Source organism: Hyperoodon ampullatus, assembly GCF_949752795.1.
Source record: "Hyperoodon ampullatus genome assembly, chromosome: 7".
Classification (NCBI taxonomy): domain Eukaryota; kingdom Metazoa; phylum Chordata; class Mammalia; order Artiodactyla; family Ziphiidae; genus Hyperoodon; species Hyperoodon ampullatus.
In genome coordinates this window covers 57,579,103-57,604,016 of record NC_136920.1, presented here as the reverse complement: position 1 = coordinate 57,604,016, position 24,914 = coordinate 57,579,103, and the positions used below count along the sequence as shown (strand labels likewise).

Genomic DNA, 24,914 nt, shown 5'->3' with positions numbered 1-24,914 from the left:
CGCAATGAGAAGCCCATGCACTGCAATGAAGAGTAGCCCCTGCTCAACGCAACTAGAGAAAGCCCACGCACAGCAACGACAACCCAACGCAGCCAAAAAAAAAAAGATATAAAAATATCATAAAAAAAAAGAAAAGAAGCTAGAAGCTCTTAGTCATATGGTAAAGAAAGCACAAGTTTCTTCTCTCCCAAACGAACAGGAAAAGTGCCAAGAAACTCCAGGAAAAACACATAACTGTACCAAAAAATTGTGATTCACATGTGAAGGAAATTAAAATGTGGTATGATTTTAAGCAATTGATTGTATGTAAGGAAAGGGAAGTATTTGAGCTTAACATATGAAACAGTCTATTTGGAGGCCTTATTTTACTTTTATTATGGAAAAATTCAAACATAGGCAAAAGTCAAAAAAAATAGCAAAAGGAACCATATACCCATCACTCACCTTCAACAACTATCAAGCTTGGCTTCATCTCAAATATCCAGTCAGTTTTCAAATTTCCCTAAATGTCTCATAGTGTTTCCTTTTTGACGGTTGGCTTGTTTGAATCAGGATCCAGACAAGGTCTCTTTATTAAATTTAGTTTCCGTGTCTCCTAAATCTCTCCCAGGCTGCAGGGGAATGCTCCACTTTGGACAGAAACAATCTAGGGACTTGACACTTTCTTCTCTACTGATCCAGTCACCAGCTCAAACCTGCAGGGATTGTTTTGTTCCTGCTTTAAAGGCCAAATCCCTTGTTTTAATCACTATTGTTTCCTGGGCAGTTTTCAAGTTCAGGCTACTTCAAGCTCTCTCAAATCTTCAGTTTCTTTAGAGTCAAAAGAATCTCCCATTTCTTTCAGCCTTAAAGGACCTTTTCTTGGTGGTCCCGTCCCTATAGAAATTTGAGATCCCCCATTCCAGCATAAACACTGAGGCAGGTGTCTAGCCTAGAAATCTTCTGGACTTCTGTGTTTACCAAAGCTTATTAGGAGCGCCCCTGGTTACACACACTGTGAATACTTGAGTGCCAGATGTGATTAAAGATATCCAAACAATGCTCTAATTTATAAGTGAACTTCTCAGAAAATCCAGAAAGTTCAGGTTTGGAGCCAAAAGGTGTTTGGAGCTGCTGCCATGGATCCCGGGTTTTGTTGTAAACAGCCCACTTGACCATGAAGATGAAGGAGGGGCCTGTCCTGGGGCACACAGACTGCCATTATGGGATCTTCTGTCTCTGGCCCAAACCTGGGTCGTAGGTTCTGGACTTTACCCTTTCCCTCCTCTTTATCAGGGTGGTTGGTTATAGGAGGGGCAAGAAAAGTAGGCAGGGCTGGAACACAAGATGAAGGGAGCTTTGACCTTAGTTTCCTAAGACCTCACAGCTACTCAGTTGCCAGGCCAGAGTGTGAACCCAGGTCAGTCTGGCTGCATATTTTAACCTCTTCTTTCTCCCCACTCCCATGGAAACTGGAAGCCAACAGGAGATGTCCTCATGGGACCTGGGGCATCCTCAAGGGGCCCAGAGGGAATCAGAATGGCCAAGTTTCCTGCAGTTAAACAGTTGACTCAGACAAATATCAATAGACACTCCTGGAAACATGAAGCCAACTAACAAAAGTGGTCCTTTTGACAGGTGAGAGAAATCGGGGAATTATTACAGTCAACTTCTTCACCGTTGCCCTAGAAGTCTGGGGGATTCAAACATTAGCCTGCTAGGAGGGCAGGGGTAGTGGATGTCTTGAACATGCCAGAACCTGAGTCCCTCCCCACAAGGAGATTTGCTGGGTGCTCTCTCCCCAGGAATGATGAGACCTGCCGGCGGCCACAATTTTCACCATGTTCTTTTTTTTTTTTTTTAATTTATTGTTTTTGGCTGCATTGGGTGTTTGTTGCTGCGCACAGACTTTCTCTAGTTATGGTGAGTGGGGGCTACTCTTCATTGTGGTGGCTTCTCTTGTCACAGAGCACCGGCTCTAGGCATGCGGGCTTCAGTAGTTGTGGTGTGAAGGTTCAGTAGTTGTAGCACGCAGGCTCAGTAGTTGTGGCGAATGGGCTTAGTTGCTCCACAGCATGTGGGATCTTCCCGGACCAGGGCTCGAACCTGTGTTTCCTGCATTGGCAGGCGGATTCTTAACCACTGCGCCACCAGGGAAGCCCGACATTTTTCTTTAATTCAGGTATAGTTGTTTTACAATATTGTGTTAGTTTCTACTGTACAGCAAGTTCTCATTAGTTATCCATTTTATATAAGGTACTGTATATATGCCAATCCCAATCTCCCAGTTCATCCCACCCTCCCTTTCTCCCCTTGGTGTCCATATGTTTGTTCTCTACACCTGTGTCTCTATTTTGCCTTGCAAACTGGTTCATCTGTACCATTTTTCTAGATTCCATATATATACGTTGATATACAATATCTGTTTTACTCCTTCTGACTTACTTCACTCTGTATGACAGTCTCCAGGTCCATCCATGTCTCTACAAATGACCCAATTTCTTTCCTTTTTATGGCTGAGTAATATTCCATTGTATATATGTATCACATCTTTATCCATTCATCTGTCGATGGGCATTTAGGTTGCTTCCATGACCTGGCTATTATAAATAGTGCTGCAATGAACATTGGGGTGCATGTGTCTTTTTGAATTATGGTTTTCTCTGGTTATATGCCCAGTAGTGGGATTGCTAGGTCATATGGTAATCCTATTTTTAGTTTTTTAAGGAGGCTCCATACTGTTCTCCATAGTGGCTGTATCAATTTACATTCCCACCAACAGTGTAGGAGGGTTCTCTTTTCTCCACACCCTCTCCAGCATTTATTGTTTGTAGGTTTTTTGATGATGGCCATTCTGACTGGTGTGAGGTCATACCTCATTGTAGTTTTGATTTACATTCACTAATAATTAGTGATATTGAGCATCTTTTCATGTGCTTCTTGGCCATCTGTATATCTTCTTTGGAGAAATGTCTTATTTAGGTCTTCTGCCCATTTTTTGATTGGGTTGTTTGTTTTTTTGACGTTGAGCTGCATGAGCTGTTTGTATATTTTGGAGATTAATCCTTTGTCCGTTGATTCATTTGCAAATATTAGTAGACATATTTTTAAAAGCCTTCCTGGGTAAAGCAGGGGAAGCAGAGGAGAGAACAAACAGCATTAGTACAGCATTGCTGTATCTGCTGAGGAAAGGCTTTCACTTTCTGGAGGGAGTGTGGGCTGGCGAGGACATTGTACTGTGTCCAAGCCTCTCCAAGAATCCACAGCCCTGAGGTCGGGAAGGAGGCCGACTCTAGAATGGCTGTCAGGAGTGTATCTTCAGGCTTCCAGGAATGGGTTCATTCACCAGATAATAATTTTTCACTGTGTCCCTATTCATTATGTCCTCTAGGACACACTTATACTAGAAAATTATTTGTTGTTTATCTGAAATGCAGATTCAAATTTAACTGGCTGTCCTCTATTCTTCTCAGTTGAACCTGGCAACCCTACCCCCAAGGGACAGTTGGTAATGTCAGGAGACATTGTGGGTTGTCACAACTGCAGGGAGAAGGGTGTTACCAGCAGTTAGTGGGCAGTGGCCTGGCGTGCTGCTCAGTATCCCACAGTGCACAGGACAGACCCTCACCACCCAGAATTATCCACACCAAAATGTCAGAAGTGCCAAGGCTGAGAAGCTGGCCCTCTGGGACCCAGAGCAGACAGAGCTCTCCACCCCCTGCCCACATGCTTTCCTTCCCTCAGGCCATTAAGAGATGTGGAGAGAGACTCATGGACCTGCCACAGATGTTAACCAATGTCAAGTTATAAAGTTATAGGAAAAATAGAATACAAAATTGTGTACCTTCTCAACATAGCTCAAGGGTAAACTATGAGGAAAAAAATACAATGGAGGGAAAATGGCTAAAATGTCAAAGTGGTTACCTTGGGCAACCAAGATGTTTCTTCCTCTTTGTTTCATTTTTCTTTTCCCCCACGTTTCCTGAGAATATGTTTGTAACATATTTTTCACCTTTTATTTCTGGCCGTGCTGCACAGCTGGTGGGATTCCCCAACCAGGGATTGAACCTGTGCCCTTGGCAGTGAAAGCGTGGAGTCCTAACCACTGGACCGCTGGGGAATTCCCAAAATATATATATATATATATATATATATATATATATATATATTTTTTTTTTTTTTTTTTTACTGAAGACTTTCATGTATTAGCTTCTTTGCTTTACCTCACATTCATGTAAGGACAGTTTTTCTTCCACTTTTACAGGTGAGGAAACTGAGATCTAATAAATTACATGTTTTGCCTAATACCACAAATCTGGTGAGACATGAGAGAATTAATTCAAGTTTTCTAATTCCTAGTTCAAAACATTATTTGCTATACCACATGGTTTATCATTTAAACAAACAAATGTGCTTTTTAAAATTGAAGTATAGATAACTTACAGTGTTGTATTAGTTTCTAGTGTACAGCAAAGTGTTTCAGTTTTATCTATCTATATTCTTTTTCATATTCTTTTCCATTCTAGTTTATTACAAGACATTGAATATAGTTCCTATGCTGTGCAGTAGGACCTTATTATCTATTTTAGATAATAGATATAGTATTTATATTTATATATAGTAGCTTATTTATTTATTTTTTAAACATCTTTATTGGAGTATAATTGCTTTACAATGGTGTGTTAGTTTCTGCTGTATAACAAAGTGAATCAGTTATACATATGCATATATCTCCAAATCTCTTCCTTCTTGCATCTCCCTCCCTCCCACCCTCCCTATCCCACCCCTCTAGGTGCTCACAAAGCACCGAGTTGATCACCCTGTGCTATGTGGCTGCTTCCCACTTGTTATCTGTTTTACACTGGTAGTGTATATATGTCTATGACACTCTCTCACTTCGTCCCAGCTTACCCTTCCTCCTCCCCGTGTCCTCAAGTACATTCTCTATGTCTGCGTCTTTATTCCTGTCCTGCCTTTAGGTTCTTCAGAGCCATTTTTTTTTAGATTCCATATATATGTGTTAGCATACGGTATTTGTCTTTCTCTTTCTGACTTACTTCACCCTGTATGACAGACTCTAGGTCCATCCACCTCATTACAAGTAGCTCAATTTCGTTTCTTTTTATGGCCGAGTAATATTCCATTGTATATATGTGCCACATCTTCTTTATCCATTCATCCGATGATGGACACTTAGGTTGTTTCCATCTCCTGACTACTGTAAATAGAGCTGCAATGAATATTTTGGTACATGACTCTTTTTTAATTATGGTTTTCTCAGGGTATATGCCCAGTAGTGGGATTGCTGGGTCATATGGAATTTTATTTTTAGTTTTTTAAGGAAGCTCCATACTGTTCTCCATAGTGGCTGTATCAATTTATATTCCCACCAACAGTGCAAGAGGGTTCCCTTTTCTCCACACCCTCTCCAGCATTTACTGTTTGTAGATGTTTGACGATGGCCATTCTGACTGGTGTGAGGTGTTACCTCATTGTAGTTTTGATTTGCATTTCTCTAATGATTAGTGATGTTGAGCATCCTCTCATGTGTTTGTTGGCAACCTGTATATCTTCTTTGGAGAAATGTCTATTTAGGTCTTCTGCCCATTTTTAGATTGGGTTGCCGAAATATTTTTAACTTTTTTAAAATAAATTTATTTTATTTTTAAAATTTTTGGCTGCATTGGATCTTTGTTGCTGCATGCAGGCTTCCTCTAGTTGCGTTGAGTGGGGGCTACTCTACATTGCAGTGTGCAGGCTTCTCACTGCAGTGGCTTCTCTTGTTGTGGAGCATGGGCTCTAGATGCACAGGCTCAGTAGTTGTGGCTCACGGGCTCTAGAGCACAGGCTCAGTAGTTGTGTTGCACAGGCTTAGTTGCTCCACAGCATGTGGGATCTTCCCTGACCAAGGATCGAACCCATGTCCCCTGCTTTGGCAGGCAGATTCTTAACCATTGTGCCACCAGAGAAGCCCCAGGTGTTCACTTTTATTTTTAGTTAAAATTTTAATTGATATACACGCATATCATACAACATTCAAAAAGGGTAGTCAGTGAAAAGTCAGCTTCCTACCCACGTCTGAAGCCCAGCTCTGCAGCCCCCTTGTTTCTGGCATTTCCTTCCAGAAATATTCAATCCGTATATAAGTACTTACACATATAGCCTTTCTTTTTAGTTTGTATACAAATTGTAACATTTTCCATGCTCTTCTGCACTTTGCTCTTTTTTTTTGGAAAGTGGTTCCTGCCACTGTACATGGAGCCATGTCATTCTTGTTCATGATTTCATCATATCTCATTTGATGTATATATTACAATTTGTTTAAACAGTTTCCTAATGTTTGACAGTTTGGTGGCTCTCAACCTTTTCTTACAATGACTTTCTTGTGCATATATAATTTCTCACATATGGGAATATACTTGTATATAATTCCCTAGAAATGCAATTGCTGGGTCAAAGGGCAAGTGTATTTAATGAGTTTCAGGTTGTAACCAAATTGCCTTCCATATCAATTTACCGATTATTCCATTTTATGGTTGTAAGGAAGCTAACTTATATTTTAATTCAGAGAAAAATATAGCCCAGTCATTATCTTTGATGATAAGAAGCCAGGATTTATAAAACATCCACTATGTGTCAGGAACTTTACACATAGGGCCAAAAGCACTCATGACACCTTTGAGGCACAGCAAATTAAGCTTTTTGTTTAAGGCACCCACAAAATAGGTTCCAGAGTCAGAAATCAAACCTATCCAGCTCCCTACCCTGAGCCTGGGCCTGGGCCTTGTCACCAGGCAGGAGGCTGACACGTTGGTATGAGGAACTAGATTCCAGCATAACTCATGGCGATGTCACATGACAGGTGACTGGCGGTCTGACCCAAGCACTTCTGGGAACACAGGACCAGGAGCACACAGGCCCAGGGCTGGGGCTGGGCTGGGGGAAAGAGCTTCACACAAGGCCTAAGGGTTGAAGGAATAGATTTTGCGGTGAAAAGTAGAAAAGGGTGGCCCATGCTGACTCTGGAGCCAGACTGTCTGGATTTGAATCTAACTTCTGCCACCCCCTACTTGTGTGATCTGTCTCCTCATCTGTAAAATATAGACTCTAATTCATAAAGTTGTTGTGGAAATTCAATGCATTAGAGCACGTTAAAAAACACACAAAAAAAACCCACCTGGCACTTTGCAAGTATTCAATAAGCATTAGCTATTTATTAGCAAATAACTAAATTATTTTTAAAGGTATTTTAATTGGTAAACTTTTTCTTTATGTTGTTTAAAAATTGTAGTTGGCAGACTGATAATGATGGGATCCAGTTGGCTGGTGACAGGAGGACTGTCATAATAGCCCAATCCAGGCCACAGACAAATGTTTAATCAGAGCAACTCCAGGTCCAGCACAGCATCTGGCAGTTCTCAACAGTTTATGTATTTTGCCAAATAATAATTGTTTAAAAGGGTTAATATGCAGTTATGCAAAAGTTGATTTTTAAGAGTTAATATTTATTTAGCTCTTCCTATGTGCCAGGCACTAAGTATCTCATTTAATCCTCACAACATGCCTATTGGATAAGGACTATTATTACCCCTATTTTACAGATAAGGAAACTGAGGCACAGAGACAGCTTTAAGCCATTTGCCCAAGGCCACTACAGCTGGGATCCACACCAGGCTTGGTGATAGCAGAGCCTGCCCTCACCTCTCTGAGGGTCTGCCTCTCTCAGTGGGAAACTGAATTACAATCCAATCGTTGCTGTTATCATTTTCCCAATCATTGAAGGTAAGCGATCTAAACTCTCAAACCTCTTCAAGACTGACCATCTCTGGTCGCAGACCAGAGGAGAGCAGAAGGGACACCAGGAGCCATGAAAATTTCCTAATCTGGGGCCTGACACGCTGAGCTGCATTTCAGTAAGCAGCTCTATGTAGCAAGGAGGGGCCTGAGAGATGACCAGAGAGGTAGCAGCGACCCGGCAGAAACCTGTACAGGAGGTGTTTTGGGGGGAGGGGTTGGGGGTGTAGGTCAAGGCTGTAGGCTAGGCCAGAAGGTGTCCTTGCCCTGACCTTTTCCCTAGGATGCTACTGGAATCCTCATAAGGCCTTTGTCCTGCAGGAGGTACTTACCTGGAAGAAATTAAATATCTATAGTCACGAGTGGCTACTGAACCCTTGAAACATGGCTAGTCCAAACTGCGAAATGCTGTAGTGAATAGGAAATACACACCGGTTTTCAAAGACTTAATACCAAAATTTTTTAAAGTAAGCTATCTCAATAATTTTTATATTAATTTATATATCAATATATTATCATATTAAATTAATTATATTAATTAATTTTTATATTAATGTTGAAATGATAATATTTTGGATATATGTGGGTAAATTTTAAAATGTTAAAATTAATGTCACCTGTTCCTTTTTTTTTCTTGTATAAAGTGGCTACTAGAAAATTTGAAATTACGTAAGTGGCTCATGTTGTTATTTCTGTCGGACACCGCTGGTCCATAACCTTCCTCCAGGCATCTGCCTCCCTTGCCCTTCAGGAGAAGCTGTGGGACAGGCGGTCAGTTCCCCCACCGCCGCCCCCCTCTCCGCACGCCCCAGGCCCGCCAGGCTTTTTCATTCGGCTTCTCTCGACATCAGGGACGCGGTTGGCTTTCCCGTGTCCGGTGCGGGCTCGCTGTGCTCTGCCGCCCTCTAGCGGTCCCTCTTCCAAACTGTCCTGCCCTTCAGCAGCCATCCCATCTTCGCGATGGGACTGTACTGGACTAGGTATCCTGAAACACTTTGTGGTCCCAAAACATTTATGTCACTCATCTAGTGTCCTGTTTTGACGGTAGTTAATTCAAAGTCTCTTTAAGGAAAGAATTTATGAATCATTCTGGTCCCTGGTTACTTTCTTCTCAATAGGTCTCATTACAATTAAAATGAAGACATCTTCAACTTCTCTTAACTTCTCCAACTGTGGCTTCTTATTGGTGGAAAATTATCAGTAACGTCTGGAAAATGAGGTTGCCTAATCCTTTAAATTCCTGGATATTCATAAGTAATTTTATTTAGGGGGATAGATTTTTGGTCTTAGAAGACACTTTCCTTTTGTTGGTAAAATGGGTTATAGTGTGATAAATAGGTTAAACTGCATGGTGAGGATTATCGGGCAATAATGTTTATAAAGTACTTAGAGCAGTGCCTGGTACATTATAAGCTCTGATATATGTAATTATTAGTGTGCGAAATTCCCTGTTGTTTACATAAGCAGCAATCTTTTAAGAGTGTTGTGGTTAGGAGCACTTGTGCCCCTGCATGCTAGGACCCTGGTTCAGACTCTTCTTGAACAAACAAAGGGTAATGGAAAGGAACTAAATTTCAATGGGTCACCGAGCTAGATGAACACCCAGCTGGTTTGGGATCTTCCTGGAAAATCACTCAGCTGAGCCAAACCCGAGTTAACTCAGAGTGAATGGGGGAGAGATCATGGATCCACTTCACAGGGAACTCTGGATTTTCCAGGGTACATGAAGATATTCCCAGGGCTGTGCAGAATGGAAATATAAGTTCAAGGAGAAAATGAAACCATATATAACATGCAACTGTTCAAGAAAAACTTGTTTTCTACCTTTAAAGTGGATAATTGTGTGTTCAAATCACGGTGGCATTTATATTCCTATGGATACATTTAAAAGAATGACTAACTGCTTTATCTCAAAGAGTTGACACTACGATAATACTGGAAATAATAGTCTTTTCAAGTTTGTTTAAACCAAGGGTGAAAAGTTCTACCTATGTTAAAGTTCTACTTAGAATTTACAAAAGAAAACCGTATCCTTCAAATTCTTGAAGAGAGAATGTGAGCACAAAAATTTGAAGATCAGGGCTCTGGGCTGTATACTCAGAAGTGGAATTGCTGGGGTTTGGGGATGCACCACCAATATTCCTCAGGATACCAAACTTTCCAAGGCAGCTGCGCTAATCTACATTCCCCCCAGCAGTGGAGGTGAGTTCCACTGCTCCCAATCCTCCCCAGCGCTTGTTGACCATGTGGAGGCCTGCAACATTCACAGGGTAAACATGGCCATGACTCTCTGGGGAAGCACAAGGCTAAGCAGAGGTTACTTGGAGCCTGAACCCCTTCTGAATCTTCTGAGCCTGTGGAATCAGGGTCTGGAGAACAAGATTAGATGATTCTAATGGCTTCTCTACAAAAACTCAAAGCACTCACTGTTAAGAAAGAGGCAGCCAGCCCCCGTCATACCCCTGTGTTGGCCGCATGCCAGCCCTTGGCTCTTGTCCTCTCCCTTTGTCTCCGAGCTAACCAGCCGCCCCTTCACACAACCTAGCTCTGGGTAGGAAGCTAGGCAGTTGGTGGCCCTGGCTTGTTACCATCTTGTTCCTGTTCTCCAGTCACCTGAATGGAGTCATGGTAAATTCAGCCCTAATGTGTGGACTACGCTAGTCAAATTCTGCTAAGCCAGCCTCCTGACTCTTGTTTCTGCGGAGGACTCTCACCTCCCCAGCTATGTTTTGTCCCACATTCTCAGGTCTTTGCATGGGGTTAGACAAAGATGCCTACTTGGCCAGTGGACCAGCTGAAGGGGTGGGGAGCGTCTGCGGGGAGAGCAGCAGTCCCATCCCTTTCTGGGAAAGAGGTTGAACAAGGCACTGTAGTTACCAGTTGTGAGCGCCAGAGGGCGACATATGCAGAGCTTTGGGAGAGCCGGTTTCGGAAAGGGGGAATTTCATGTTCTAAAATCAAACTGGACAAACTTACTCTTTCTGGGTACTGCAGCTGTGTTCCCCGTCCTTGAGCTGGGCTTGGTAACATCCACTCAGGAAAGGTCCAGCTGGTCTTTTTTACCTGCCTGCCTACCCCCTGCCCTCTCCCTCCTAGCCCTTACTGGCCCTGGGCAGGTCCCTGTTACAGCTGTCGTCAGGCCGCAGCTCCCCAGACCAGAGGCTGATCTCACACCCCTGGAAGAAGCTTGATGAGTTGGGGCCTTCTTGGCCTTTTTCTCTCCCTTGGCCATGTCTTTCTGCTTCTGCAACCTGACCTCTGACCCAATTCTCCCCACATCTTTCTTTAAAGAAAGACTTCTCTGCCCTACATAGCAAATAGCGCCTGGTATGTGTGAAAGGTACTGGTGTGTTACAGCCTTCTGCAGAGAGCAGAGGTGTGGGCCCATGTGTTAGTGTTGGCAAGGTGACACCCTAACCAAAAACATTGAAGATTAGCATAAACCTAAATGCCAAGTTGTTTATTTGCCTTAAAAGAAGTGATAATCTGTCCCACTTAATGAACACTTTCCACATGCTATGCACTATGATGAATGCTTTAAAGACACCATTTAGGGCCTTCCCTGGTGGCGCAGTGGTTCAGAATCCGCCTGCCAATGCAGGGGACACGGGTTCAAGCCCTGGTCTGGGAAGATCCCACATGCCACGGAGCAACTAAGCCCGTGTGCCACAACTACTGAGCCCGTGTGCCACAACTACTGAGCCCACGTGCCTAGAGCCTGTGTTCCGCAATAGGAGAAGCCACCGCAATGAGAAGCCCACACACCACAACGAAGAGTAGCCCCCACTCACCGCAACTAGAGAAAGCCCTCGTGCAGCAACAAAGACCCAACGCGGCCAAAAAAAAAAAAAAATTAAAAATTAAAAAAAAAAGAATTCAGTGTATTGTGACTACTATCATTTTTATAGCGTTATTTTGAGTAATATAATGTCTTCTTAATAATAGTTAGATAAAGTGAAAGGCATTATGATAAAGGTAAAGTTTTCCTTCATGGGCTTTCTCCTGGGACCAGAGGACAATACCCAGGCAGGCATACTCTTGTGTCATTGGGGAAGGGCAGCAGATGAGCTACTGTGGAGACTCCAGAGGTGACGTTTACCTCAAAGAACTTGCCATGGTCTGATCCTTAGCTTTGAGTCTCTGCAACTTGGTTTTGTGGGCAACCCAGGTAAGATATGGCATTTGTAAGCAAATTCATATGAACCACCCAACCAAAAACTGATCTAGAATTCATGCACTGATTTGCTTGATAATCAAACTTTGATTGACACTGGGCCTGAGTCAGGCCATATCCTAGACTCTGGATGTAATGAACAAAACAGGCTTGGTCTCGGCTCTTATGGAGCTTACAGTCTAGTGGGAGAAATGTATTGACAGGCCATTCCAACCCAGTGAGATGAGTGTTATAGTTATGAGAGAAACTAGGAGAGGCCCAATCCTAGAGGAAGTGACAGAGGGAGATGACACATGGAGAAAAAACCCTGTTCCTGATTTCCTTACCTCAGTGAGCATTGTCACTAAGCATCCACCAGTCACTAAGTCACTAAGCATCATTCTCAATTTCCCCCTCAACCTCAGTCCATCACCAAGGTACATCAGGTCCACAGAATGTCTTTTTGGTTCATCCAATTCTTTCCATCTTCCCTGGTCCCTCTGTACAGCTACCCCCAGAACTCTGTTAATTCCATGATTATAGGACAGAGCTCAGCATCAGAGTTGTTTCAGTGCTGGGGAAAAGCGCAAATGGCTTCTAGGACCAGACAATAAGTGAGTGAAGCTGCCAGAGACCTTGGCACATTGAAAAACCCTTTTCCATATAACAGAGAAGGAGAGTGCTGCTATGAGAAAATGTGGGCCCAGTGTTTTGCTAGACTTTTCTATATTTTTAAGAAAACCTAGAATAGTTTTATAGAGAAATCTGATTTTTAAATGGAAGCAAACTATTCAGGTTTAAAATAAAACTGTTCATCACAAGGAAAAATTTTTTCTTTCTTTTTTTTTGTATCTATATGAGATGATGGATGTTAGTTGAACTTTTTGTGGTAATCATTTCTTGATTACCACAAGCCATTTCATGATGTATGTAAATCAAGCCATTATGTTGTATGCCTTAAACTTATACATTGATGTATGTCAATTATTTCTCAATAAAGCTGGAAAAAAAACTGTTGGTGAAGTGTTAAGGAGTGAAGTGTGCTGATGTCTGCAAGTGGCTTTGAAATGCATCAAAAGATGCAACGTTGTGTGGATAGAGGGATGGATAAATATATGATAAAGCAAATATAGCAAAAATGTTAATTGCAGCACCTAGGTGATGAATATATGGGTGTGCACTGTACAATCCTTCCAACTTTTCTGTACGCTTGAAATTTTTCGTAATAAAATGTGAGGGGAAATTTTTTTAATTGAAAAAGAATTGTGAGCCACTATTGTGACTTCTGTTACAAGTTGTAACAGACTTTATGAACGTGAGGTAGAGGTAAATGGGTTAATAATATAAAGGTCATTAAACAGTCCTTAGGGGGGAAAAACAGTCCTTAGAATATTTAATACATATTAGATACTATTATTATTATCATTTGGAACAGAGGAAATGGACACAGATTGGAAGAGATAGGCGCCTCAATGAACTTCACTGAGGGCTTTCAGCCAATTTTCATTACAGCGTAAAGTGTAGGGACCAGGGTTCCATGCATTTGTTGTGTGAGCTTATACCTGTAATTTCCAACCCTGAGCCGGACGTTGCTCGTTTTTAAACTGATGAGAATTGGACTCTAAAATCCCTTGTAGTTTTTAAGTTCCGACTGATCTGATCCTGTTTCTGCCTATAGGTGTCTCCATTACTCTTCTCTTTCCTTTTACCTCCTTTCTAAAGTAAAAACTACATTTCCCATGAGCGCCTACAGGCGTCGACGTCGCGCAGTTCTTCGACGTCGCGCAGTTCTTCGTCGTCGTACAGGGCCGTTTATCCGCACTTCCTCCCACTAGCCCCTTCTTTTCCTTTCGGCGGCGCGTGGAGGCAAGATGGCGGTGCAGATATCCAAGAAGAGGAAGGTGAGACACACCGGGGCCCGGTTGCAGGGAATTTTGCAGTCGCGCGGGGCAGGAGTTTCTCTGGGTGCCGTCGCGAGCCCCGCGGCTCCCTGCCATGCCTCGGGCAGTGGCTGGGCAGCGTGGCATTCCCGTGGGCCGCGGATGGCTGTTGATAGAGCGCAGGCCCGAGCCGGGCGAGCGCAGTATGGTGGGGATGGGAGAGAGAGATTTCTGCCGGTTCCGGGCGGAGAGCAGAGATGAGCACCGGGGACCCCTCCTGCCCCGGAGAAGGCGCTTATGAGCATTTCTTGGTCAATCAATAAAATTAGTGAACGTGTGGTGTTCTGAGGGCATGAGCCATTCTTCTCATCTTAACTGTGGCTTTGGGGAAGGGCGGTAGCAGTGTATTCTTCTTGTCTTCTTACTAGTCCTGTCGGGGTGCAGCCTTCTGACCCCAAAGACCTCAGTCGGGAAGGTTACTGACAATTTCTTGTTCCAGCTGGGACCAAGGAAAAGTTCTGGGGAAATCGCTTCCTTGAGTTTAATTTTTTGCTTTTCTATGGGAGAGAAGTGTATAAAGTGCATTTGCTTTTAGACAATTTACCATTTTGTGTACGCATAACATCGATGTTAAGGTGAAATCCACACGCTTTTGTGAGTTAGGATTTGCCGACTTTGTGAAACACTTGGGAATAATTAAGGCAATAATTAAGGTGAGTGGGATTCTCATGGGCCCAGTTGTGTCTACAGGTGAGACTGCTTAACTAAAGTCACTATCTGCTCTTTTTGCTGGTTGCAAACATAGTGTTCCTGCTGTGCTGAATTAGTTCTAAATGTGCCATTTAAGAGCAGTTTTTTTGTTTAGCATGTGTACATATAAATGACAGTTTTAAAACCCTTCAGTGAAGAGAAGATGACGAGTCTGACTGGAGGTGTTCTCTTTGTCCATGTGGCCTCTACTCTGTGCTGCGTTCTGTGGCACAGTTTTAAGAGCCCTGGGTCAAAGTAACTTCCAAAAGATGACCTAGAGGCATTTGTCTGAGAAGGGTTGCCATGTTTCCTCTGGAACAAAGGTAAAATAATCGATGATGGGTCATTTGTTGGAGGTGTTGAGTTTTGATGAGGGTTGCATTGGCTGAAAGGCTGGGCTAGAAAAAGTGAGCCTGCGCCCACATCCTAATTTTGAATTTACTTTTTGGTTAGTTTGTTGCTGACGGCATATTCAAAGCTGAACTGAATGAGTTTCTCACTCGGGAGCTGGCTGAAGATGGGTACTCTGGAGTTGAGGTCCGAGTTACACCAACCAGGACAGAAATCATTATCTTGGCCACCAGGTAAAAATTCGTTTTTCTGGCCATCACCTATAATTGTCATCTGTACTAAGGTGGTCTATTCTGTAAACTTAGGGGGACAACCAATGAATTTAGTCTCAGTGAATATTTTTTTAAGCTGCATTTAGAAAAAAAATTAACTCTAGTTCTTGTCATCCAAAATTTATACTCAGCTTGTGTCAGATGAATGAGATTTTACTACCACACGTGCGCAAGATTTAAAATCACATCTGGAATTTTATGAGAGCTGTGAATTGTCATTCTTTTTTTTCCCCAGGACACAGAATGTTCTTGGTGAGAAGGGCCGGCGGATCCGGGAATTGACTGCTGTGGTTCAGAAGAGATTTGGCTTCCCTGAGGGCAGTGTAGAGGTGAGTGGTCCTGGTTTATGCCAGAGGTTACTGTGGGCCTGGAAATGGCTCTTTAGGATGGTACTTCGGAAAACCCATATTATCACCCTGAAAAGTTATTTGTGATCAGTGAGTAATACAAATGGATTGGTATTTTGTTGAAGTTCTTCTAATAAGCAGTTAGCAGGATTTTACATTCACCTTGGGTATAGTAATGATACATATGAGGGATTGGATGCCCCATCCATCTCCTTGGTGTGACCATAGAAAGAGCTGGGGGTGGGAGAGCAGTGAGGAATAGTTCAGCCTATGTCACTGAGTGTGTTAGGTGTGGGCATTAGAAGTGCTTTAGTACTTGGGTAGTACAATGATACATAAAATGGTGTATGCTTGTATGATGGATGTACTGGGTTTTATTTGAAAACAGTGGCAAAGGTAACAAGTTTAAGGATGTGCCTTGTTTCCTTCTTAAAGCTTTATGCTGAAAAGGTGGCCACGAGAGGTCTGTGTGCCATTGCCCAGGCAGAGTCTCTGCGTTACAAACTCCTAGGAGGCCTTGCTGTGCGGAGGTAAGTGTCCTGAGATTTTTAATGGTTGTGTCCTTTTGTGGGTCAGAATATCAGCATCTTGTTCATTTAGTAAATGAACTCTTTTTATGTGACAGGCTCGGCTAGTCTCTGAGGGTTTTAACAATAAGACATTGCTAATCCATGTCGTCACTGAACTGGCAGCCTAATAAGAAAGACTTGTAAAGAATCAAGTTTTTAAAGAGCGGTGGGTGCTCTGGTGGAGAACTATTCTGGGTGTGCTTTGGGAGTAAAACAAAAATAGAACGGGGTGGTGCGGGGGAGTGGTTAGGGTTCCTTTTGAAGTCATTCAGATCCATTATGTGTTGTTAATTCTCTGGGGACTGTAAAGAGCTAAGACTCATCCCTGATGAGAGAGCTTAAAATCTAGTCAGATTTCTGTGTATGTAGATAGTAACATGAGGAGTGAAGGACATGAGGTGGTTAGATTGGCCCTAGCGCTGGGCCTGCTGGTAAGATTGCAGCTGGCAGTTCTTTGAGTAGTTCCACTCTTTGTGGAGTAAATGGAAATGCCTTTCCTGGGTGTCTGGACTTCGTTAATACTTAACGCAGAGCCCTGGGAGGTTTTTCAGCGGAGGAGGGATGCTAGAGCTGTGCTGTAGACAGGTTGACATGGTGGCAGTGCTGTAGGCAAGGATGTGCATAAGACTGCCCACCTGGTTTGAACGCCAGCTCTGCCGCTTAGAACAGTGATTCTCAAAAGCTTGGTCTGTGGGCCAGCATCACTGCCATCACCCGAGGACTGGTTAGAAATAAAAATTCTCAGTCTCCAACCCGGGCTCACTGAATTGGGAAAATGGGGGGTGCAGCCCAGCAGTCTGTCTTCATAATCCCTCCAGGTGAATTTTCCACACGCCAGAGTTTAAGAGTGGTTCATTTTAACCTTGAGGCGATCCTAGTGTGCAGCCAAGGTTGGAAAGCACTTGGTTAGAAGGAACTTGGTGTGTTTCCCTAAGGAATTCCCTAAGATTCGGTGTGGTGGGAGTGGAAGAAAGTTTCTAGCTCTTGGGTCAGGCTCTGGTCAAACTTATTCTCTGTTAAAGGAACATTGAAAGTAGTCAGTGCAGGCTAATGAGTGTTTTTTCTTTAGCAGGGTGGGGTTGAGCAGTCCTGTCTGGTGATAACACAAATGGCCATTTGTCTCTTGCGCTCCCAAAGGGCCTGCTATGGTGTGCTGCGGTTCATCATGGAGAGTGGGGCCAAAGGCTGCGAGGTCGTGGTGTCGGGGAAACTCCGAGGACAGAGGGCTAAATCCATGAAGTTTGTGGATGGCCTGATGATCCACAGTGGGGACCCTGTTAACTACTATGTTGATACTGCCGTGCGCCACGTGCTGCTCAGACAGGGTGAGCAGCCAGGGGTGCTTGGGGCAAGGGGCTTTTTTAACGGGTAGGCGTGGTTTTATATACACACCTCAGTGTTTGGGGGATTTGTGTGGGAGTCGTGGAGCATTTTTTTCTTTAGCTTCGTTGGAGAGAGTTGGTTTGTCCTTGTCTCGGCCACTGGTGTACCCTTCAGTGATGACACGATGACGAGTCAGAAAGGGCACATCCTGCTCTTGGTCCTTGTCAGTGCCACGTTCTGTGGTGCTGTGCGTGGGTTCCTTTTGCAAAAGTGTCCTCTTCATTGATTGATTAGAGGCATTTGTCTGAGAAGGGACCAGACCCAGGGCCGTTGGAGTGACCTCCTTTTGTCCTTCTGCCCCATCCCGTTGTGTAGTGGGGGCCGATGGAACCATAGCTCGGTCTTGACTGTGGCATCTTCTAGGTGTGCTGGGCATCAAGGTAAAGATCATGCTGCCTTGGGACCCAACTGGTAAGATTGGCCCTAAGAAGCCCCTGCCTGATCACGTGAGCATTGTGGAACCCAAAGATGAAATACTGCCCACCACCCCCATCTCCGAACAGAAGGGTGGGAAGCCAGAGCCGCCTGCCATGCCTCAGCCGGTACCCACAGCATAATAGGTATGTCTGTAAGGCCCTCTTGGGGCAGAATAGGACCCTATTCCATTGTCCTCGTTAACACTTGTGTCCCACGCTGTGAGAGCACCTAGTGAATAAAAATTGGATTACACTTGCTTTACATGAGAGAACACAGGTTGGAGCCAGGGCCTCATTTAACATGGTATGCTATTGGGAGGAGTGTGTGCCTTTGGTCTCTTTAAGACATTCCTACGTTTACCACTGTTTTAAATATGAGTTTTTCTTTATTATCCTCCCTTAACTTAAAATTTTCAAGGCACTCTTGCTAGTAATTAGCTGTTCTGAAGCAACCCCCTTAAAACAGTAACAACAAGCCTCTCCTGTGCCCAGCGCCTGTTGTGTTGTTTGTTTCTAGACATTCTTTGTGTATTAATTTTCATGCAAACCCGATATTCGGGTGTATTTTCTGTTCTTATTGTACTTCATTTGTTTTATTTGGTTTCAGGGTCTCCTTGGCCGCTGGATCTGGAGTCTGGATGTTGCTCTATAAAGACCTTTAATAAAGTGTTTTTAAAACACCTGTGGCCTGACTAGACTAGACTCTACATCCAGTATTCAGACTGATGGTTATGTCACTCCATGAGAGCATTGCTTGATAGATTCTTAGGGCTGTCTGGTTCACAGTGTTTGTGTGCTTTCCCTAAAAATCCTGTTGGTTTCAATTGTACTTGTGAGGAGAGGTCCAGAACAGGAGGACCCAAGCAGAAGTAACCAAGGAAATACCTTGTGGGGGAGTAAATCTGGTGGCGGTGATGGCCGATTGTTAACAGGGCAGCACCTTGATTGATTCAACCTGGAGTTCAGGGTTAGAGGTTTAGAAAGACGTATTTAGGATCATTTTCTCTATTATACATAGAAAATATAATGACCATTACATTTTGGGTTATGCTGTGCTCTAGGTGGTGTTCATTTCTAGGTATATACATTCTCATTTAATCCTCAACATCTCTAAAAGGGAATTTGATTGCGCTGCTGATGAAGGAAGAGCCTGATGCTCAGAAGTAAGTTTGCCTACGCGTTATAGAGCTGCGATTAGAATCCACATTTTTATGTCCTGTTCTCTTAACCATTACACTCTAGAAAAGTATAAAGAACATTAAAATTATCTACAGTTTTATCTGTGATATTTTGAAGGTGTTTGCTGATACGTATTTATTAGAAATTGGTGCTTTTCATTTATTCAGGTGAAACTAGTGAGGGACAGGCTGGCATAAAAATCCTACAAGATTAATTAGAAGTAGTGAATTATGTTGAGAGCACGCTGACATTATCTGTGTGTGTGTGTGTGTGTGTCCCCTTTTAACAGAGCCTTGGATGTTTCTACTGTCCAGAGAGTAACATCTCATTGTTTTTGTCAGTGTTAGTGGAGTTGAGACCATGTCTCAGTAGTAGAAATACTTCTTTACAATTCTCCAACCACTGAAATAGCTAATGTGTTAATGACCATTTACTGTGTTTCAGGGAGTGGGTTCATGTAAATGTTTTATCTTGTGGCTAGGAACTAGAGCCTGAATACAAAAACATTTTTCATTTCCCTGTGCTTCCCCTTACCCTGGGGTGGCACATTTCCAGGAATGAGCCCTTTCTCAAGCGAAAGAAAGTTTTATGGAGAGGGCTGAGAGAGGTGGTTACTGAAAAATGTTAGCGTGTGAACTGAGCTAAGCTGATTTATTCCTGTATTTATTTCTGGGCTTATGATGTAGTTCATTTATGAGGAGACTGTTGGTAGTGAAACCATTTCAGCTAATTTGAGCCTGTGGAGTAGTGGTGCTGGAAACAGGTTAAGACAGTCCTGGTCACCTAGGATCTTAGTGTCTAGTAGTGGCATTGCCAGTCAGTTCTTTGCATATTTGATCAAGTGATCTTTTATTTTCCTAGTGAGTTTTCTGCAAACTTAAAACTGGAGGTCAAGTCTGTGATTCAGTAGTGCTGTTAACATCCCACCAGGTGGTGCTGTAACAGGAAAGGTGCACCAAAGTAGCAGCTTGAGGAGGGAGAAGTAAACTCATCGAAGTATAACACAATGTGCAGAAAAGTATGCAAATTATTAGTGTGCAAGTATGCAGCTTGAATTATCAGTGTGAACACCTCTGTCTACCCATTACTCAGAGGTGGAGGAGGGGTTAAATTAAGTGTTTACTTAAGAAAATCACGTAAGATGTAATGTAGTGCTGAGATGAGCATTCCATAATCACAGCTCATGAAGAAGTGCAAACTACCTTAGAGGATGTCATCACTACCACCCCGAGATTCCCAGTGAATGATTTTTTCAGCCGTTCTTTTCTTTGCTTCACTTCCTTTGAGGTTCAGGTTTCCAGGTGTGCATCCGATGTCTAACCTTGTGGCCAGACTCATGCAGTGGCCCCTCCCCTCAGTAGGCAAGGTGTTGATGCTGGTCAGCCAAGACCATGTTGTGAAATGGCCTTGGGACCGCCTGGTGGGAATAATGGCTGTTGGCAACATGGAAGCAAGTGCTGAAGCCTTCCATGAACTCTTCACCGAAAGGTTATTGTCAGGCTCTGAAGAGTTATTAGGTTCTGGTCATGAGGACTCCTGGCAGCTGGTGATGGGGGCCTCAAACAGCAGCTGGGTGCGGATTGAACCACTTGCCCATCAGGCAAGGAAAGAACACCTGCTGGCATGGGAGAGTGTGGGAATAGGCCTAAAGGGCAAACAAAGGTTGGAGACCAACAGACAGCACTGTAGAACCAGGAAAGGCACAGGAACTGGTGGGGTCCAGATGATGGTGAATTTTAGGGAGGTGGGTTCCACCCCCAGACAATCTGGTTTTGCAAACCACTGTTGAAAAGGCTGCTGTAACCCACAGTAGAGTGTAGGCTTGGGGCTGGCACACCCTCCCATCTCCCCACCCCAGGTCAGCTAATCTCCACTCCTAGTTGGGAAATGAGGCAAAGGCTGTGAGGGTGTCAGCAGAGTGAGAGTGGAGGATACCTTTCTCTTGCAGAGCACTTTACAAAGGAGACCCAAGGGGTTGTGGGGAGAAACTGGGCTTTGCAATCAGAGATCTGGGTTTAAATGCTGGCACCAGCACTGATTCACTGAGAGGATGACTCTGGACTTTTCTGATCCTCAGTTATCTCACAGGGCAGTTATGGGAGTTAAAGGAGATCTAAATATCAGTATGTTTCCCTACTATTTGTCATTTATATCATCTGGAGACAACTTACAAGCCCAGCCCTTCAGGTCAGTCTGTCTGGATTCAAAACTAAATCCACAACTTTTAGCAGTACAAGCATGGGCACATCAGTTACATACCTGTGCCTCTGTTCATCTGCATGTTCTTAGCAGTGCTTGGCTCATAGCAAGTGCTCAGTAAATGCTAGCTGTTATTACTACCTACTTAGCATAGCTATCCTCTTGGAAGTCATTAATAGCTAACTTCATGGTAATGGATTCTCCCCATGCTAACTGTAAGGGCCCTGACCACAGGGGCCATGCTTTCTGCTTCTACAGGGAAGTGGGCATAGCTGGGCAGGTATCACTAGCCCCATTTTACATGGCCTTTTTCTGTGCCGTGTTTCATTTAGTGATTGTTTCTGAGCTCCAGCGTGGCTACGTATAAATGAAGCTGTTGTATGTCAGTAAGGCCTGTCAACATCAGACTAAGAAAACATTTAGGTATCGTTGATAAGTCAACATTTTCTGTCTCAAAAGATAGTTTTTTTTGTTTGTTTGTTTGTTTTTACTATTTTCTCCCTAAGAGACATGAGATCCTGACATTATTTTATGAAATGGCTATTAAGCCGTTTTCCTATTTGTTACTAATCAAAGCTACATTTATAACTTGATAAGCAGCATGACCATGGTGAGGAGATTATTGTTATAGATGATTGTTACATGCCCTGAGCCTGCTGTGGATGTCTCATTTAATCTTCCCAACATCCCTGTTATGGGCAGATTCCATTACTAACTTCATTTTATAGCAGTGTTGATTAACCCATGCAATACATCTTAGGCTTTGGAAAATACAGTTTGACCCTTAACAATGGGGTGTCAGGGGTGCAGACCCTAACTTAACAGTCAACTCTGTATATGCGGTTCCTCCATATCTGCTGTTCAGCATCTGTGGATTCAACTAACCCCGGGTAGTGTAGTACTGTAGTATTTACTATTGAGAAAAATCCACATATAAGTGGACCGGTATAGTTCAAACCCATATTGTTCATGGGTCAACTGTACTTAGACTGTCTCAGAGAGATTACCACTTCTCATTTGAGAACAAGTAACATGAGATCCTAGATTGGCAACAACTTACCTGATCCCAAACTCTTGTTTCTACAACAACAAAAAAGATGGAGACCTGTATCTCTGAAATTCAAATGAAACCACACCTCTGCTGCTCAGTCCCGTATTGCACTAATAGTTCAGCCAGCCAGGTGCAGCTGGGCCTTTGTCCTCTGGTGAGGACAGCTATGATGGGTTCATCCTGCCCTCACTGGCAGGCCATTGTCTGCCCCCATGACGAGCTTGCACCCGACAGTCTTTTGTGTGGTGAACCAGAGAAGCTGGAGCCATTAAAATCCAAAATTGCCTAGAGAGAGGGTAGGGCTCCCATAACCTTTAATAATGTATTTGCTTTACAGAGGGAAGGGAAGGGAGAGCATAGGTACTGTAGGGGGGCTGTTTTCCCATTAGGAGGGGGACCAGAGGAAATGGATCTTTTACTCACTGATTTTACCCTTAATATACCAGAAAAAATAGCCATCACTATTTACCACCTGGGCCCATAAACACCCCCCTTTTATATTTTAAGTCACTGTAAGTAAGAATAAAGGGATAGTGAAAGTCAATTTTATAAATTTTAACAAGTATCCAAAAATATTAAAAATTTAGCAGGTATTAACAGCATAACTGAATATACTAAAAACACTGGATTGTAAACTTCACATGGGTGAATATGAGTTATAACAGCAAACAACTTCACATTTTCATTGTCTAGAAGGATATATACCCCAAATGAGCAGTGTTACTTGAAGGCAGTGAAATGTTTATCAACTGACATGAAGTGAAGGTATTCATCTTGTAGCTGCTGATTCCAGATTTCATATACATCTCAAATAAGTTCTAGCTTCTGGGGCTTTTTTGGTTTTGCTTTGTATTACACTTGGATTGTCAACACGCAGTGCCTTAAAAATTTTTGGTTGCTTACAACTTTGTTGAAGAGAGAATAGCCATTTTCTTTGCTTCATAATTTTAAAACATTTTCACTTTTAGATTTATAAAGGTCGATTCAAATGACCGATCCAGTGAATTTTAAAATTTCTACAGCATCTGTTTCTCTCCACTCATCTTTATGTACAACTGCCTTAAGCTTGTCTCTATGAATGGTAACAATCTACCAAGTAAATCTGGGGGCATAGGCATCATAAAAGATACATACTATCACATTACCTTTGAGCAAAATGGGATAGTCCAGGTTTTTGTCACAAAGAATTGTGTGATGAAATCTTTCCTCTTGAGCAACTTAACTGAATACAGTAGTCCCCCCTTATTTGCAGAGGATACATTCCAAGACCTCGGGATGCCTAAAACTGCAGATCGTAGGGAACTCTACATATACTGTTTTTTCCTATACTAATGGGTGGGTAGCATATACAGCATGGATATGTTTCAGATTTATAAAAGAATCCAACAAGTCCATATAGTGACTACAAAATAGAAAGTTTTATTCTATTATGTAAGAAATAAAGTTCTTGTTCTTTGAAAGCCCACTAAGAAAGAATTACAGTCATAAAATATCAATCTTTACAAATAGAGCTACTCAGAAAAGAAACTCAAAAATTAAATTTGGGTTCATCGTTTTCTGATTGCATATCAAGAGTTGTCTCTGTTCTCAGCTAGGGAGAAGATGGCAAGCCCATGTGTGGCTAAGGGGTCATGGACTTGTCTGGCTTCCCTCTGAACTGAATGGTAACAGTTCACATTCAGCAGGCAGCCTGGGGTGCCAGAGAGCAGTGGACTAGGAGCCAGGGGGATCCTCTGTATATGGTCTCGGTCTAACCAGTAGTCCTAGAAATTAGGACACGTGGCTGTCACCTTTTGCTTGTGTTCCTGTGAGCCTCACTCACCAGGGACAAGCACCATGTCTCATCAAGTCGGAAGCCCAGAAGGTCAGGGACAGTATCCTATCAGGCTGGAATTTCGCACGTGGAAATGATGTATCTCCTACTTCTAAACAACTGCTTTGCTGTGCCCCACATCATTTTCTCAGATTAGCAGAGGCTGCATGGAGGAAGCAGACTTTGGAGATAGCTGGACCCGAGTTGGAATCCTGGCTCTGCCACCACTCACCAGCCCTGTGACCTTAGTTAGCAGGTTACTTCACAACTCTTGAGTCTGTTTACTCATTTGTAATCGGAGGGGGGGCGGGCAGTAGTACCTACCTCACAGGTATTAGGAGATAGAAATCCAGGAAACGTTGATTTAAGGTATTCAGTGGAAGGGTTTGTTCCACTCACTGGAGGACCCAGAGATGAAGGTGACAACCTTTCCTGCCTCAAGAGGCATCCTATGGGTGTGTCAGGAGAGACCAGAGATGTCACACAAAGGCCTGGCCATATGTCAGGTGATGGAAGAAGGGCTGATAAGGAAGGGGTACAAGGAGGGAGTGGTCAGCCCTTGGGTGGAGGGTGTCAGGTCTGCCCAGGCAGACAGAGCAGGAAAGGGCATTGGCACTTGCGTGAGCAAGCACTGGGGCACAAATGGCCATCATGCGGGAAACTGCGCAATCTGTCTGGCTACACAGAAGTGCTGAGCCTGGGTAAGATGCCCATGTCTCCAGGGAGAGCTTGCCCTGGATTTGCCCCTACCCTTTCCATTCCGGCTTTCGCCTGGGTA

General features: G+C 43.3%; 1 protein-coding gene across 1 annotated transcript; it reads left to right on the top strand.

Annotated features, from left to right (window-relative positions):
* The first annotated feature begins 13,785 nt into the window (after window positions 1–13,785).
* RPS3 (ribosomal protein S3) lies at window positions 13,786–18,574 on the top strand. The gene is made up of 7 exons (XM_079708776.1): window positions 13,786–13,827; window positions 15,010–15,140; window positions 15,415–15,508; window positions 15,962–16,056; window positions 17,233–17,420; window positions 17,842–18,038; window positions 18,502–18,574. Exons 1-6 carry the CDS (start codon window positions 13,798–13,800, stop codon window positions 18,033–18,035), a joined length of 732 nt encoding a protein of 243 aa, XP_079564902.1. The 5' UTR covers window positions 13,786–13,797; the 3' UTR covers window positions 18,036–18,038; window positions 18,502–18,574.
* The last annotated feature ends 6,340 nt before the right edge of the window (window positions 18,575–24,914 follow it).

Excerpts from the sequence above, each read along its gene's own strand:
- RPS3 (XM_079708776.1), top strand. The coding sequence starts at position 13,798 with ATGGCGGTGCAGATATCCAAGAAGAGGAAG. Across the intron at positions 15,141-15,414 it reads ATCATTATCTTGGCCACCAG|GACACAGAATGTTCTTGGTG; the intron begins GTAAAAATTCGT and ends TTTTTTCCCCAG. Across the intron at positions 16,057-17,232 it reads GGAGGCCTTGCTGTGCGGAG|GGCCTGCTATGGTGTGCTGC; the intron begins GTAAGTGTCCTG and ends GCGCTCCCAAAG.